We start from the raw sequence: 16395 nt of genomic DNA, 5'->3' as shown, positions 1-16395 counted from the left end.
TCCATTTATTTATTAAATATAGAGAATTGATAAATAAACTCCACATTTTACTATTTAAACTCCAATTTCATATTTTATACCACATTTGCCCATGCTTTCTACACATGTTTCATCCATATTATAGGTGATTATGCTCTTTGGGTAGAAGAAAAAATTGAAATGGAGCTTAAATTATAAAGTTTGGAGCTTATTTATCAATTCCCTAAATATATGTATAAATAAAATCTTAGGGACTATACTAGATAATATCATAATATATATGGGTCTCCAAGATTTATGCAATCGGGTTGGGTCGGGTTGGTTCAGGGTTAAAATATGTTAAAACCTGACCCAACCCAATTTAATCGGGTTTTTTGAAAATTAACCCATTCAAATTTCGGTTTTGATTGGGTCGGGTTATTCGGCCAAAAACAGGGTGGTTTGGGTTGGTTTGAGCGGGTTGAGCGGGTTATGTTCACCCCTAGTTTTAGCTGCTGACAAATTCTAAAACTGGCATAGGTTGGTTTTATAAACACCAGCTCTCTGTTTCAAAAAACGTTTCTTTCTTTTTGTACATTCAAAATACTTTCCTGTTTCTATTTTAAGCCAAAAAACATTTCTTAAAGGTCTTGCTAAAATTCTCTTAACCAATTTTGATTGGTTATTAAGTTTACCTCATATTAAAATTATATCTATTTTTCACTTCTCCAACCATTTTATACATAATATAATACTTTTATTAAAATCGTATTTCTAACCAAATCGGAAATGTTTTTTTGATAAATGTTCAGGTGTGTAGACTTTTTTCTTGATTAAGTTGATCTAGAAACAAGTTAATCCCTCCTAATCTCCCCGATACTATACTATTAGCAACAATGTTTTGGAACTTCTGTTTTATGAAAAAAGAATACAAAATTCCTTTTCTAAAATATTTCTGGCCTTTTTATCAATTATGAAAGTCATTTTTTATTATTATTTTCAGGTAAATTTATTTAATTAGAAATCAAATTGATTTAATTAAAGAATTATTCAATTAATATGATTATATATTAATATAAACTATGTATTTGTATCCTACTCTTAATTAATTAACTAGATTCAATTATTTAGAATAAAATGATTTAAATTATTGAATCAAATATTTGAAAATATTTAAGATTCAAACGCGTGTAACATAAGTAAAAAAAAAAGGACTTAACTAGGATGTAAATTTGCATGAATCCAAGTAGGAATAATATTTAGCATAGAAATTGAATCCGATACGGAGAAGAAAAAGATAATTCGATTATGAATCAGAATTGTGGAGTCTGTATAGACTACTATATAAAGAAAGGGGCAGGGGCCGCAGAATCATAGGTATAAGCTTGAATAACAAGACAAAAAAAGTTAAGCAAGCAGTGAGTCATGAAGGAGGTTTTGAAAAGAAAGAGAGGAGAGACATCCAGGTGGGACAAGACTCCTGAAGTTGATTCAGATGGAGCAACTCCAATGACTTGGGATGCTATGTCGACCCCGACACCGAAACGTCAGAGATCATGGTGGGATGATTCAGATGGTGCAACTCCTTGGGATGCTGTGTCGACCCCGACACCGAATCGTCAAGGGTCAAGATGGGATGATTCAGATGGTGCAACTCCAGCAGTTGTGACCCCAGTAGGAGGAGTCGGACTTGCTACCCCAACTCCCGGGGCTATTAACTTTCTGAGTGATGAACAACTAGACTCAATGTTCCCTCAGGAAGGATATACAATTTTAGATCCTCCGATCGAGTTCATATGTTCCTATCAGAACACCTGTTAGGAAACTAATTGCCACGCCAACTCCCATGGGAACTCCACTTTATGCAATCCCTGAAGAGAACAGGGGTCAGCAATTCGATCTTCCAAAAGAATTGCCAGGTGGTTTGCCATTCATCAAGCCTGAAGATTACCAGTACTTCGGAGCTCTGCTTAATGAACAAGAGCAAGAAGAAAAACTGTCTCCTGATGAGCAGAAAGGGCGGAAAATCATGAAATTGTTGCTTAAGGTGAAGAATGGAACACCTGCTCAGCGTAAAACGGCTTTCAGACAGCTTACTGATAAGGCCCGGGAGTTTGGTGCAGGCCAATTGTTTAGTCAAATCCTCCCGCTTCTCATGCAACCCGCGTTAGAAGATCAGGAGAGACATCTTTTGGTCAAGGTCATTGACAGAGTATTATATCAACTGGATCACTTGGTACGTCCTTTTGTACACAATATCCTTGTGGTGATTGAGCCTTTATTAATTGATCAAGACTATTATGCTCGTGTGGAGGGAAGAGAAATTATATCCAATCTCAGCAAAGCAGCTGGCCTGCCCACAATGATTGCTGCAATGCGTCCTGATATTGATAACATTGATGAGTATGTGAGGAACACCACCGCGAGAGCCTTCAGTGTTGTTGCTTCTGCACTAGGGATACCTTCCATTTTGCCATTCTTAAAAGCTGTATGTCAAAGTAAGAAGTCATGGCAAGCTCGTCACACTGGTATTAAGATTGTTCAGCAAATTGCTATACTGATAGGCTGTGCAGTTCTTCCTCATTTGCGGTCTTTTGTAGGAATTGTTGAACATGGTCTAAATGATGAGAATCAGAAGGTCAGAACTATCACGGCCCTGTCTTTAGCAGCTCTTGCGGAGGCCTCTGCTCCGTATGGTATTGAGAGCTTTGACTCAGTTTTGAAGCCGTTATGGAAGGGTATTAGGTCACACCGTGGGAAAGTCTTGGCTGCTTTTCTGAAGGCAATTGGTTTCATCATACCACTAATGGATGCAGTGTATGCAAGTTACTATACAAAAGAAGTCATGATTATCTTGATACGTGAGTTTCAGTCACCCGATGAGGAAATGAAGAAGATTGTGTTAAAAGTGGTCAAGCAGTGTGTGAGCACTGAAGGTGTAGAGGCTGATTATATTCGAAGTGAAATATTGCCTGAATTTTTCCGCAATTTTTGGGTTCGAAGGATGGCCTTGGATCGTAGAAATTATAAACAGCTTGTTGAGACTACTGCTCAACTAGGAAACAAAGTTGGAGTTGCTGATATTGTTGGAAGAATAATGGAGGACCTTAAAGATGAGAGTGAACCGTATAGGGAGATGGTTATGGAAACAATCGAGAAGGTTTTAGCAGAGTTGGGTGCATCTGATATTGATGATCGGTTGGAAGAGCTTTTAATTGATGGTACTCTTTATGCATTCCAAGAACAGACCGGTGCTGATGCTCATGTGATGCTTAATGGGTTCAGTGCAGTTGTGAATTCCTTAGGGAAGAGGGTGAAGCCTTACCTTCCCCAGATATGTGGTACAATCAAGTGGCGACTGAACAACAACAGTGCAAAGGTTAGACAGCATGCAGCAGATCTCATCACACGGGTTGCAGTGGTCATGAAACAATGCCAGGAAGAGCAGCTTATGGGACATCTTGGGGTTGTTTTGTATGAGCATTTAGGAGAAGAATATCCTGAAGTGTTGGGATCACTACTTGGAGCACTAAAAGCAATTGTGAATACTATTGGTATGTCTAAAATGACTCCTCCAATCAAAGATTTGCTTCCGGGATTGACCCCAATATTGAAGAATAGGCATGAGAAGGTTCAGGAGAACTGTATTGATCTTGTTGGTAGAATTGCTGATCGTGGAGCTGAGTTTATTCCTGCAAGGGAGTGGGTGAGGATATGCTTTGAGCTTCTTGAGATGCTTAAAGCCCACAAAAAGGGAATTCGTCGGGCTACAGTGAACACTTTTGGGTACATTGCAAAAGCTATTGGACCACAAGACGTTCTGGCAACCTTGTTGAACAATCTCAAGGTTCAGGAGCGCCAGAATCGCGTGTGCACAACTGTGGCAATTGCCATAGTTGCGGAAACTTGTTCACCCTTCACGGTTTTACCTGCCTTGATGAATGAGTATCGTGTTCCTGAGCTAAATGTGCAGAATGGTGTTCTGAAATCCCTTTCCTTTCTTTTCGAGTATATTGGTGAAATGGGTAAAGATTACATATATGCTGTGACTCCATTACTTGTAGATGCTCTTATGGATAGGGATGTGGTTCACAGGCAGACCGCTGCATCAGCCGTCAAGCACATGGCTTTGGGTGTGGCTGGTCTGGGATGTGAGGATGCTTTGGTTCACTTGATGAACTACGTCTGGCCCAACATATTTGAGACTTCACCGCATGTCATAAATGCTGTCATGGAAGCCATTGAGGGGATGAGGGTTGCATTAGGCGCGGCTGTTGTACTTAACTACACTCTACAGGGGTTGTTTCATCCAGCAAGAAAGGTTAGACAAGTATACTGGAAGTTCTACAACTCACTCTACATTGGCGCTCAAGATGCACTCGTGGCTGCTTATCCTAGACTTGATGATGAGGAGCGGAACATTTACAGTAGGACAGAATTGAGTATGTTTGTGTAATTCCAGAATTGTTTTTTACTTACTGACAGGTAAACTTTTATGGCATTGAACTTATGTTCTTAGCTGATGGATGGTTTTACCTTATTAGCAGACAGGTCTTGGGCCTATTTATACCCCTGTATAAGAATATTAACATTATTTCAAGATCATTAATTATACACGCAAGTAGATCTTGCGATTGATTAAGTTTAAGTAGATCTTATTTGTGTTGGACATGCTCAAATCTCTTGCGGGCATTATTTGTTCGAGTATATTTTTAGTATAGATAAAGTGTCTTGTGTAGTGTGAGCTTTTTTGATTGTTTGCATATAAACAAACAGCAACTAGATGTATGCATATATAAAGTAGATCTTAATATGGAACACAGTAACAAGGGTTATACCTATTGCTTCTCACAGCTATTATCATTTACAGATTACATTGCAGAAACAGACGCAACCATCAAGTCAAGTAACCGTATAGAAATCCTCAATAGGACTCAAGCATTTAAGAACAAACTTAAACCTCCATAATGACACTGACAGAACAAAAGAATTAGGACTACTAGTAAACTAGCAGGACACAAAGCTAGAACAAAAAACTAACTTCACTAGTGACTGAAATGTCTGATCATGCTGATAAATCCAATCATGAAAGGATGGCAGCAATGACACTTGGCATACGTTTGGAGTTGAGGATCAACGTCTCCATATGGGGAAAAGGCCCAACAATTTGATGGTCTGGCCCCAACACATATGCTGGTTGCAATGGATAAGAACCGCTGCATCGTTTCCACTTTCCAGAACCAAGTGAACACAGATCAAAACCACCTCTTTCGTTATCCTTTGCTACAACTAAATGGCCTTTGAAGAGCCCTAATTTGAGGCCGGATCCCTCATTAACATCTTGACTTGAAAACGTCTTCACGACTTCAAACGATTCATTATCCAAATCAAACGAAATAACGCCTCTCACCAAATCCAGTGCATGCTCTTTTACTAGCCAGTAGAGTTTCTTTCCAATACGAATGGTTGACACACCCGTGCTTATTTTCAAGGGCACCAAAGGGACATCCATTAGGGCAACAATGTTGTTAGAAAACACTGGCCAAGCAACATTGATTTGACTCCACCTACCCTCCAAAGACCTGTAAACCTCGACTCCAGTTTCTCCACTTTGGACAATTCTTATGATTTTAAAATCAAATCCCATGCAACCAAAACCAAAAACATCTAAATTCTCCACATTAATCGGTAAAGTGGGCTGTGGTACCAACACAGATGTGACTAGAAGTGGATTCATTACCTGCACCACAATCTCACTCAACCGAAAATTAATAGTAACGTCACAGATCAGCCCATTGGAGGAGCCCACTACAATCCTGTCAACAGCCCCATTTTTCCTTTGTTCAACTACCCTGATTATCTCCCTTTCACCTGAGTATATAATATATCTGCTTAAATTTATAGTTTCCACATCAACCAACAAACAATTTGAAGATCTTTTGTTACATTGAATCTCGAAATTCTTCAAACACAAATAAGAAAGATTCTCAAGTCCCATAAAAGGGACAATTCTAGAAAATTTTTCAGTGGGTAGTCTTAGTATGATCTCCTCGATCACATCATTGGGGACAGTGGCGGATGTATAGTATGGAATGGTGTGTCACGTGACACACCATTATTTTAAAAAAAAAAATAAAATTCTAATATACATATGTGTGTCTTTCAGCAGCATTCATAACAAATATTAGACTCTATACTTCATACTGCTCGCCTGCTTCACTTCTCCATACTCCAATGATCGGATTTAATTTAAAAATCCATCTATTCATCCTTCAAATTCTACATATACATTGTCTAAATTGTCTTGCTTAAATTTGGGTTTCTCAAATTTCCAAAAATATACACTGAGACAAAAAAATTGAGTTTACAAGGTGTTTGTGAAAATGTCACAGTAGAATAATTTAATAAAATTCATTGCTTTATTTGCTTGTTGAGTAGTGACAGGATGAAAGGTCGGATTAGTGACCCACCATATATTAAATCCTGTATCCGCCACTGATTGGGGAGATCTTCGAGCTTTCTGACATTCTTTCTTTTGTTTTCTGCAAATTTGACCAAACCTTTCATATTGAAAATCATGATCAAGAACTAAACATATCAAGAAAATGCTGGAATTTAAAATCAAAAAAGAGGGTACCCAAAATCAAGAAATCAAGAAATCAAGAAAAGCGAAAAAAGAAAAAATGTAAAGGGAAAGAGTTTGAAGAATTTTATGTGTCCTATCACTATCGAACTGAAATGCGGATGAAAGAAATGATTATGGAATGTTCTATGAGTTCAAGAATGGGCATGTGTACAAGAAGCTGATCTAAGAACTAAGAACGGAAAGCTGTTTGAAAGACCTGTGTATATATAGGCTTGGAAACGGGCTTTTTCCCTATTAGTTAGTTCCTCCTCCTTTGAACATTTAATAATAATTCTCATCAAAATTTATGGTTTTTGGAAAGTAAATTTTTAATAATTTAAAGTTATAAAATTACTCAAAAAAATTGACAATAAATATTATATAATTTAAGGTTTTATGTAGTTTGTTAACTAAATCGTGCTTTGTTTCGTGAATGAGTGTAATGTTTCATTTTTTGAATAAAAAATTCAAGTTGAAATATTTATTGATTTTTTTTAGTATCATATTTATTGAAATTTTAAAAAGCAACTTCTTATTTAAAAGGTTATTACCCAATGATAAATTTTAAAATTTTAAATGATAAGATCAATTTAGAAGCACTTTATAATAAAAAATAATACGGGTTGTCTATCTTGTGCTCTCATGGCACAGGTTAAGCTGTAATAAATGCTCTCTTTTTCTACAACTACTCTCCCTCTCTCCTGCTTTTCCAATAATTCATTAATTAATGTTTTCTTGATTATTGTGTTTTCTTCTTTAACCACACACTTTACTATTTTTACATATTATATTTAAAAAAAATATATTATTTATAAATTATATACAAGTTAAAATTTTATTAAATACCAAACAACTTTTAATTAATTTCATCCCAAAAATAATAACGAGCCCCCCTGCATACACACTAATTTTTAATAAAATCATCCAATTTGATATTTAATAAAAAAAAATTAGTTAATAACAAGCCCCCCCTGCATATACACTAATTTTCTAATTAAAATCACCTTCTAACTAATTTTTTTATTAAATATCAAATTGGATGATTTTAATTAAAACATTAGTGTATATGCAGGGGGGCTTGTTATTATTTGTGGGACAAAATTAATGAAAACTTGTTTTGTATTTAATAAAATTTAAACTTGTTTATAATTTATAAATAATATTTTTTAAATATAATATGTAAAAATAGTAAAGTATATAGTTAAAGAAGAAAACACAATAATATACAAAACATTAATTAACGAAATATTGGAAAAGCAGGAGAGAGGAGGAGTAGTCGTAGAAAAAGAGTATAATTATTACAGTTTAACCTGTGCCCTGAGGGCACAGGATAAACAACCCCAAAATAATATATGACACATAAAATTTTATTGTCTAATTAGAGGCCTTACAATAGATGTGAATCTTATCCTACACAATATATCAACATAAAAAAACTGATAAACAGGTCTTAGATTTATTTGTGATATTTGAGGAATCTTATGAGATGACAATCTCATATAGAGTTCTGTAATAGCGTTATGAAAGCACAATTGATATTTGATAAGTTGAAGCGCAGTCGAAATATGATTTGTAATAGCGTTATGAAGGCACAATTGATATTTGATAAGTTGAAGCGCAGTCTAAATATGATTTTTAAAGATGGAATTTGTGACGCTGACCATAAGATTTAGAGAAATTTACAAATATATATAACTTTTAACTTATATTTACAATTTTACTATAATTACTTTACTCTTTCAATTATATAATACCTGTTTATTATTATTACCTCGCCTCGTTCTTCTTCAATTTCCCGTTTTCAAATATACGACCCTTCTTCCGCTTTCAATTCTCTCTTTCCTTCATCCTCTCCATCTCCCTCTTTTGTTTTTCACACCTATCTCTCTCATCACGCTGTCAACGCAACCTCGACCACAATCTCACAAAGGCTTAGTTTCACGATGGGATTGCAATTTCACGATGACATTAAATTCAAGCTTCAAACATAGTTGAATTCAATATTCGACCATAATTTCTCTTATTCACACAATTTCAAACTTTAGTGCCATATTAGCTCTCCTCCTTATTCACGCAGTTTTGGATTCGTGTACTTAATCTCAAATCCGTACTCGTTTCGAAACGTGTCGTGTACTTTTCGTGTACATTTAATATAAATATAATAATTAAATTTATTTAAAATATTTTAAAAAAATATATTTATTATATATTATATAATGAAATATATACATTTATAGGTATTATATAATGAAATATATATATGAAATCTTTATATATGCATACAATTATGTACAAATTTGTACATGTATACATATTACATACATGAATATATATATTTTTTACATTGACATATACTTTTTTTTAATAAATATATTCATACCGTGTACATTCATGTACTTTCGTGTATCTATACTATACTGTAATAAGCCAACATAGGTATAATTTGTAGTCCAAGGTTTTAGTTATATTTTTTGGTTTGGTACTCTCCTTTTGGTACTACAAATCTACAAATGTGGAGTCTATTAGTATTATAAATAGTTTCAAATACTAAAAACACTTATAACAATACATTATCATATAATATTTCATTAAAAAATTATAATGATGTTATAAATAAAATTATAAATATACAATTTTGAATATCTTTTTTTAACAAAAACCTTCGTATAAATCTTTTTAACTTTTTTTTTTTTTTAAAGTAGGAACCCGCAGCCGCTACCCTTCGGGTGCGCACTGGGTAAACCCACGAGCTCACGCAATAGCCTACAAACTACGTGAACCAAGGTAAACCGCACCTAAGCGCGACAGGCTCTGATCCAGGAGGCAAATCTTTTTAACTTTAACGTGTTCTATTTCAATATAACCATTACATAACCCTTTCTAACTCTAATATTAAAAGTTATTGTTGTCAAAAAAATCAAGATTACAAAATTACGTTGAAATTCGATTGATTAGATTACTGAATCTTTCAAAAGTATTACACGATCGGCTATGTTTGGAAAAAATTAGAATATTCTAGATTTTTTTATTTTTAAATCTACGTGTACTAAATTCGGATTAAATGTACTAAAATCCTAATATATATATATATATATATATATATATATATATATATATATATATATATATAGGCACTTGCTCAAATGAGAATTTTCTTAAAATGAGAACCGTGAGAACTTTTTTAATTTATCAAGATTCCATTCATTTGAAGGGCTCCGCCAGGGGCACCTTCACAAAAAATGTATATCATTAAGGTCTCCACCTAGCTAGCCGAAAAAAAAATAAAAAAAATCACTGATTTTTTGACTAGCTAGGGAGAGACTAGTTTTATATACATTTTTTATATTGGGTATCCAATAGTTTGATGTTTTTTTTTTGTCAGGGTCTACATACTCGTAGATGAGTTGTATCTCGAGATACAATAACCGCTACAACGGATTTCATTCATTCAAAAAAGATTACTATCTAACCGAAAGACATGCAAAGATGTCTCCGGACGTTTAGATAATAATACTTTAATGTCTGAGAGGAAAAAACCGTATAAATCTCTACCAAGAGTCCTGCAAAAACAAACGAAATAAGAAGAAACATAAGTTCATATATAAAAAATATATATAAAAAAATAAAGGATAATATATCCAAAAATAAATTATTTCTAAGGGGGTGTGTGTATATATTTACTAAAATAACAAATAAAATAAAGTCTCAACCAAAGAAAGATCTTTGGTTAGACACTAAAGTAATTAAAAATTAATAATTGCTTCTTACAAGCCGAAATATACGCCATCATTTATGGCCGCCCATGATTGATACAAATTCGCCTCAATCAAGGCACAATTATCATTTAAACCGATTAAAGTCAACAATAAAAACCACAATAAATTGCACTAAATATATTCCTTTCAAAAAAAATAACCGAAGAATTTAATTCTTTCTAATTTAAAAATTATTGCACATTAATACACATACATATATCTTATATAAAAACAATGTCATAATTAAATATAAATTAATATTTAAATCATAACAAATTTATCATCAACAAAACATGCACTCAAAAACATGTTAAAAATTAAAACTTTTAGTTTTGAAGATCAAAACACACACTAAACATACCCACACAATCAAGAACACCAAGAACACATATCGAAATTTAGAAGAAACCTAATTCTAAAACAATATTTAGGTCAACCATAACAAATCTGACTAAGACAAAACATGTCGGAAAAGCTACAATTCTCGACGTGATCTACAAACTAATCCAAACAAAATTTCCAAACCAAGTATAAATCCATGATTCGATCATCTAAAAAACTATAGAACATTAAAATTATAAGAGGAAAACCACAAAAAGATTACTATGAAGCAGACATGCTAACATAAAATATACAAAACAAACACCACAAACAACAAAATACACCACAAACTAGTTTGATGTTTAGATTAGTCAAAATATGATAAATTAAGAAAGTTCTCACGGTTCTTATTTTAAGAAGTTCTCACTGGAGTAACTCTCTCTATATATATATATATGTATCAGGGTTTGTTCATTTTTAAGTGAACGGGAGAAAATATAATCAGTCGAATAATATAATTTAATTAAAATTCAATCCATTAATACTAAAATACTAATAAAATGATGTTAATATTTAAATTATAAATAATAAATTACGAACTATATACCCGCCCGTGCTTCGCACATGTTAAAGGCTAATATATACTATACTATAATAAGCATAGTTATAATTTGTAGTCCTACTTTTTGTACACAATTTTTGGTTTGGTCTTTTTTTTATTGTCTCGTCTCGTTGCTATACTAAAACTTAAAAATAGTCTCCTATTACACTTCAAACTTAAAAAAGTCTCCTATTACAATTCTAATTTCCACCTCCCAGTCTCAACAGAGGGTGGTTTTACACACAAAAACAAAGGGAAGCCAAATGTGAGTTGGTCAATCGGAAAAATATTCATCAGGCATGGCTATTGATATCCAAACCATTGAACGAAGGTACTTTTTAATTGTTCATCTGGGTTTAAATTTCATTGTTAGCTATTGTTTTTGGGTGATTGCTTGATTATATATGTATATTTCTTGGGTATTATTGCGCTTCAATTTGCATTCCAGGCCAACCCATTTGTGTTCTTCATATTATTAGCCTTTAGGATGCTTCAAGACCGAATTTCTATCAATTTTGCAAGTGTTTGATTTGAAACAGACCCTTTAGCAGAATTATACGTAATGTTATGAATTAGTACTGAAATACTATTTCTTGAATTTAGGTACATTGTTTCGTGCCATCAGAAAGGGATTCCACCGAATAAATCAATTTTATTTGCATTGTTTAAGGTTGGTAGTGATGATTTTGCTGTCTATTCTCTATTTCTGGTGATGTATCTGTATTGCATAACGTTAAATTCAATTCCGGTTGTAATTTTAGGTGGGAGAAGATGTTTATGTATACCGGAACTTTATGCAAGGTTTATTCCCTGTCAGATTCAGGACTTTATTTAGTGAAAAGTTTTTATTGATCCTCAGAACTTGTGTATGGTAAAGAGTTTCTTTGAGCATTCAAATGATGAAACATTCCAAACTTTAATGACGAGTGTTGTCAATGTAGGCATGTATGACACATTCCATTGCTGTTTAGTATGATTTTATTGTCTTCTCTTATCTACTATAGACCTTGTTCTTCCTAAAACTCTTTCTGTATTTAGTAACTTATCATAAATAGGCTGTTGACTATAACAAAGTGGTAAATATTCTTCTAAAGTGGACAGATTAGTAAACTTTGGAAGAGCTAAATATATATTGTAGGAGATATATTCTTAGACCTGGAAAAAGAGTTTTTAAGATAAGGTGTTTTGCCCATAATCAGAGCTGTGAAAAGTACAATATGTACCAGTAATTATCTTTTATCATCTATGTTAGAAAATGGCCCTTTCCAGGATCTTATACTCTAAGAAAAATATGGAAAATATTATAATTTTTAATAGTACATTATTCCGAAATTTTCACTTTTTTATATGTAATTTTGGCCAGCGTATGGATATTTCGAGATTGCATATCTCTTAAGACCTGCATTTGGAAATTCCTCCTCAGATTTTGCACTATTGAAATTTGATCATTGTATCGTGTCTTCTGATCGAAACAGATTTCCTGATCATTTTATTTTGTTCACTGGTTCAGGCTAAGGTCAAGAAAAGCCATCATGAGGTTTGTAACCTTGTAATATGCATGGATGATGTGAAGGATGTGGATTTTAATCCACTTGTTAGATTACTTATGGAAATTGATGAGTCTGAGATCAACGGAGTCGACATTATTCAGAGATCATCATGCTTCATGAGTGTAGAAAATGTTCTTTTATTTTTTCAGAAAATTTTGAGTATCTACCATACAAAAGGAAGAATGAAGAGAGTCTGGTTAGTATCTTACAAAATCGTAAAATGGAAGCAAGCAGTAGTTTTTCCCACAGATGTAAAAGAAGGCCGTTTTACGCTTCAGGAAATTCTCAGTACATATATTCCAGGTCCCTTTGTGCTGCGAAATTAGGTTCATCTGCTTGGCCTTTCTTGCGCCCTCTTTCTATATGAGGCAAGGTATCCGCAGATGATAGGACATTCCGTCCTCGACAGTTTGAGTACCATCCATCTAACTCCAGCCTTATGGTTTTTGGGACGCTGGATGGTGAAGTAGTTGCTATGACCCATGAAAGCGAGAAGATTGTTAGCTACATTCCATCCTTGGGAGCAATGAATAGTGTCCTTGGACTGTCTTGGCTCAAGAAGTATCCTTCTAAGGTACATCACTATCAAATTAAACAGACAAACTTTATTCTTGCTTCAGCATTTTGTTCTTCCAAAAACACGGAAGGTGAATAAATTTTGAAGTGCTCTATAAGTTCATAAAATTATGTTATGTATATACAACCTACAATGCTTCTGTTTTTCTTAATTATTTGACAATTGTTCGCTATATATAGCTGTAATCTATCTTACACATGCTCGGTGATGGGTTTGGGACACATGGCAGAGCCAAGTGTGGGAATATTACTTTTTTAGAATTATTATGTATGGATTTTAAACTGGACGCAGGCTTGGGGACTCTTCTTGCATGTAAAGCTTAAAAGGTAGTTCTCATAGGTTTTTGTTTTGATTTTAAGGTGTAGTTTATTTGCAGAACAGGATTCATTCAGCTTTCGATAGGCCGTTAACAATGTGGAAAAAGTACTGTTTGCACCATTGTTTTGCTCTTCCGCTAGGATTCACGCTGCCCGTAAAGGTGAGTTGTTTTGTGATTTAAGTTGTTATGGATTTCATGCTCTTTTTTTGTATATAGTCTTGCTGATTTGTTTGTTGGTTTGAATCATGTGGAAGATGTGTTGTGTGTTGCAGTAATTATGTTTGTGCATCTTTTTAAATGCCAGCCCGGAACTTCATGCATAACTAATGCAATTTTTGTAGTGTTGTGCTCTATAATTATGTTGTTATAAGTCTTAACTCAAATATATGTAATGATGATGATGTATAGATCGGTGGTGAATGGTGATGTATACACTTCAATTGTGTTATGAACTAGCAATTTTAACAAAGTCAATCAACTAACTCAACTCAAGCAAAACATGTGTATAAACTATCACACGATAATCATACTATAATGAAAGATTATCTGGCTTTTAAGATGCCTAGGCACTCCTATCGGCTATCAGCTATAGATAACAATATTCAGAGATGAGATCCCCAGTTTTTAAGATGCCTAGGCACTCCTATCAGCTATAGATAACAATATTCAGAGATGAGATCCCCAGTTTGGCCGATGCTAACTCCTTATACTCCCAGTATGTGCCTGCACCTGACTCATTAAGTAGAAAGTCTGTTTTACTCTCGAGTAACGGCTGACTTGTGTTGCCCACCTCCTTTGCTTCTAGTGCTTTCATCTTCTGTTTTTGTTGTTTCCTGGCCTCCTTTGCTTCTAGTGCTTTCATCTTCCGTTTTTGTTATTTCCTGGAATACATCCGACGTTGCTGTGTAGTAAAAGAATGCATCACAAATTGCTTCAAAATCTAAGTGTTAGATATACGGGAATACGTGTGGAGAGTGCAGAGAGGAATTTATATTTTCTGGAGCACTGTTGCACATGTAGATATCTATATGTTTCTTCATACTCTGTATGACTAGGATTTTGCTGTCATAGCCTCCATGATCTGTGTCGAATTTTCAAATGAAAATCCTAAAATTTGCAAAAACTAAGAAACCGATCTGAGTTCAGTTAACATAAGTTGTAGCATAGTCTATATTGCTTTTTGAATCTACCTACTGCCTTCATCGTGTTCAAGTATGTCATTTTGCAGTTTTTCTATGATTAAGGTTGTTTGTGGCAGAAGATTGTTCAGTTCAGGGTTTTAATGAGTATTATAGTGATAGGGTACTCCGGAGTATTCGTTTTGTTTATAAACTTAGGGTTTTTTTTTTCTTTTGCAAAGAGTTTGTAAGTTCTTGTGTGGTGGCTTATTTGTGAATAACTTGTGGCATTGTTTATGCTGTAATGTGACCTAGACACAAGGGGTTGGAATATATTTTGACACAGGAGGTTAGGTTGGAATATATTTTGACACAGGAGGTTAGGATGTGTTTTCTTTTTGAAAAAAAATTTAATAAGAGACTCGAAGATGACTTACTAGCTTTTATGCAAATCCCGAGTGTATCATAAAAAAAAACTAAGAATGAATGAAGCACATAAAGTGTTTGATCCGAAATTCAGTTGAATTCTGTTTATAAAACTTTGTGTTTAAAATAGATATAGCATAATTAGCACATATCCTGGTTCAAATTTAAACTAATCTGACTTATCTAAATATCTATATATAACTAACTAATATCCTGCCATGAAGGATTGTTATTGACTAAGTTCCACAGATTTTTATTTGATTACTTCAGCTGACAGCCATATTAGTACCACATTTCTGAAAAAGATCGGCGGACACATATATCCGGATTCTGCAATGCTCAATTTTCAAATGAGGACGGCCATTATAAACCGGATGGATACCCCGTACACCCAGATCAGATGGATGAATTTACATGTCTTCAATGTAAAGTTGCTCTACTCATGGGATGTCTTTCGGCTTATCTTACACAATCCATTAACTTCTATCTAGATCTATTGTAAAATTATTTTCAATTCATTTTTATGTAAGACTTATAATGCAAGTGATTTAGACACTTAATATTATTATTATTATTGGTAAGGGTCATTTTAATAGAGTTATCCAATTTAATATGTGGAATAATTTTACATATCTTCGGCTGCTCCAAAACTTAGTATATGTTATTAAAGTACAAGAGGAATGAACTGTGCTTTGCTTTAATTTTTTTATGTCATTCGATCACACCTATATATATAGAATCAACATGTACATTCAAGTTGATATAACATGGGGTATATGGATCTTTGTTGAATGAATAGCCCATCTATTGCTGATCTTATACTAGAGGCTTTGCCACAGAACATGTCAGATGGCTGTTGTCATGGTGCTGTTTTAGCAGCAAAATGCTTTAATGTTACTCTCTTGTTATGCAAAGTGGATGTATACCAGCAAAGTCCAACAGCAACACATGGCACACATGGCTGCTTCAAACAGGTTGATCCAAGTTTCAGAATACTGATGCAAAAGATTAGGTATATAAAATAAAAGAAAATAAGGCCCAACAAAGTTTGCATACACGATAAAACTTTCTGTGCAAATATAGACTTATATTTACTTTGGTAAACAAGACACAAAAGATGACAAAATGTCTCAAACAAGACTTTT

General features: G+C 33.9%; 2 protein-coding genes across 8 annotated transcripts; both read left to right on the top strand.

Moving 5' to 3' along the window:
• The first annotated feature begins 1397 nt into the window (after positions 1 to 1397).
• LOC108221539 (uncharacterized) lies at positions 1398 to 4457 on the top strand. Its single transcript, XM_064092869.1, is given in 2 exon segments — positions 1398 to 1746; positions 1748 to 4457. Coding segments are annotated over 2 exon segments (2946 nt in total). The 5' UTR covers positions 1398 to 1467; the 3' UTR covers positions 4415 to 4457.
• Positions 4458 to 11402: 6945 nt separating this feature from the next.
• On the top strand, positions 11403 to 15825 carry LOC108220213 (hypothetical protein). 7 transcript variants are annotated; one of them, XR_010283920.1, is made up of 5 exons: positions 11411 to 11591; positions 11864 to 11930; positions 12771 to 13384; positions 13753 to 13865; positions 15500 to 15825. XR_010283920.1 is itself a non-coding variant. In XM_064078819.1 (5 exons), exons 3-5 carry the CDS (start codon positions 13250 to 13252, stop codon positions 15548 to 15550), a joined length of 267 nt encoding a protein of 88 aa, XP_063934889.1. In that variant the 5' UTR covers positions 11411 to 11591; positions 11864 to 11930; positions 12771 to 13249; the 3' UTR covers positions 15551 to 15825. The 7 variants fall into 7 exon arrangements, 3 of the variants coding, with proteins under 3 accessions (XP_063934890.1, XP_063934889.1, XP_017249403.1); XM_064078819.1 differs by having other exon boundaries at positions 13764 to 13865; positions 15521 to 15825; XM_064078820.1 differs by adding an exon at positions 12022 to 12131 and having other exon boundaries at positions 11403 to 11591; positions 12771 to 15825.
• The last annotated feature ends 570 nt before the right edge of the window (positions 15826 to 16395 follow it).

Source organism: Daucus carota, chromosome 5, assembly GCF_001625215.2.
Source record: "Daucus carota subsp. sativus chromosome 5, DH1 v3.0, whole genome shotgun sequence".
Classification (NCBI taxonomy): domain Eukaryota; kingdom Viridiplantae; phylum Streptophyta; class Magnoliopsida; order Apiales; family Apiaceae; genus Daucus; species Daucus carota.
Note: the sequence above shows the minus strand (reverse complement) of the source record. Positions and strands in the feature narration are given on the sequence as shown.

Coding starts and splice junctions, on each gene's coding strand:
- LOC108220213 (XM_017393914.2), top strand. CDS start 11,560: ATGGCTATTGATATCCAAACCATTGAACGAAG. Junction 11,592..11,863: donor ATCCAAACCATTGAACGAAG/GTACTTTTTAAT, acceptor TCTTGAATTTAG/GTACATTGTTTCGTGCCATC. Junction 11,931..12,770: donor TTTTATTTGCATTGTTTAAG/GTTGGTAGTGAT, acceptor TCACTGGTTCAG/GCTAAGGTCAAGAAAAGCCA.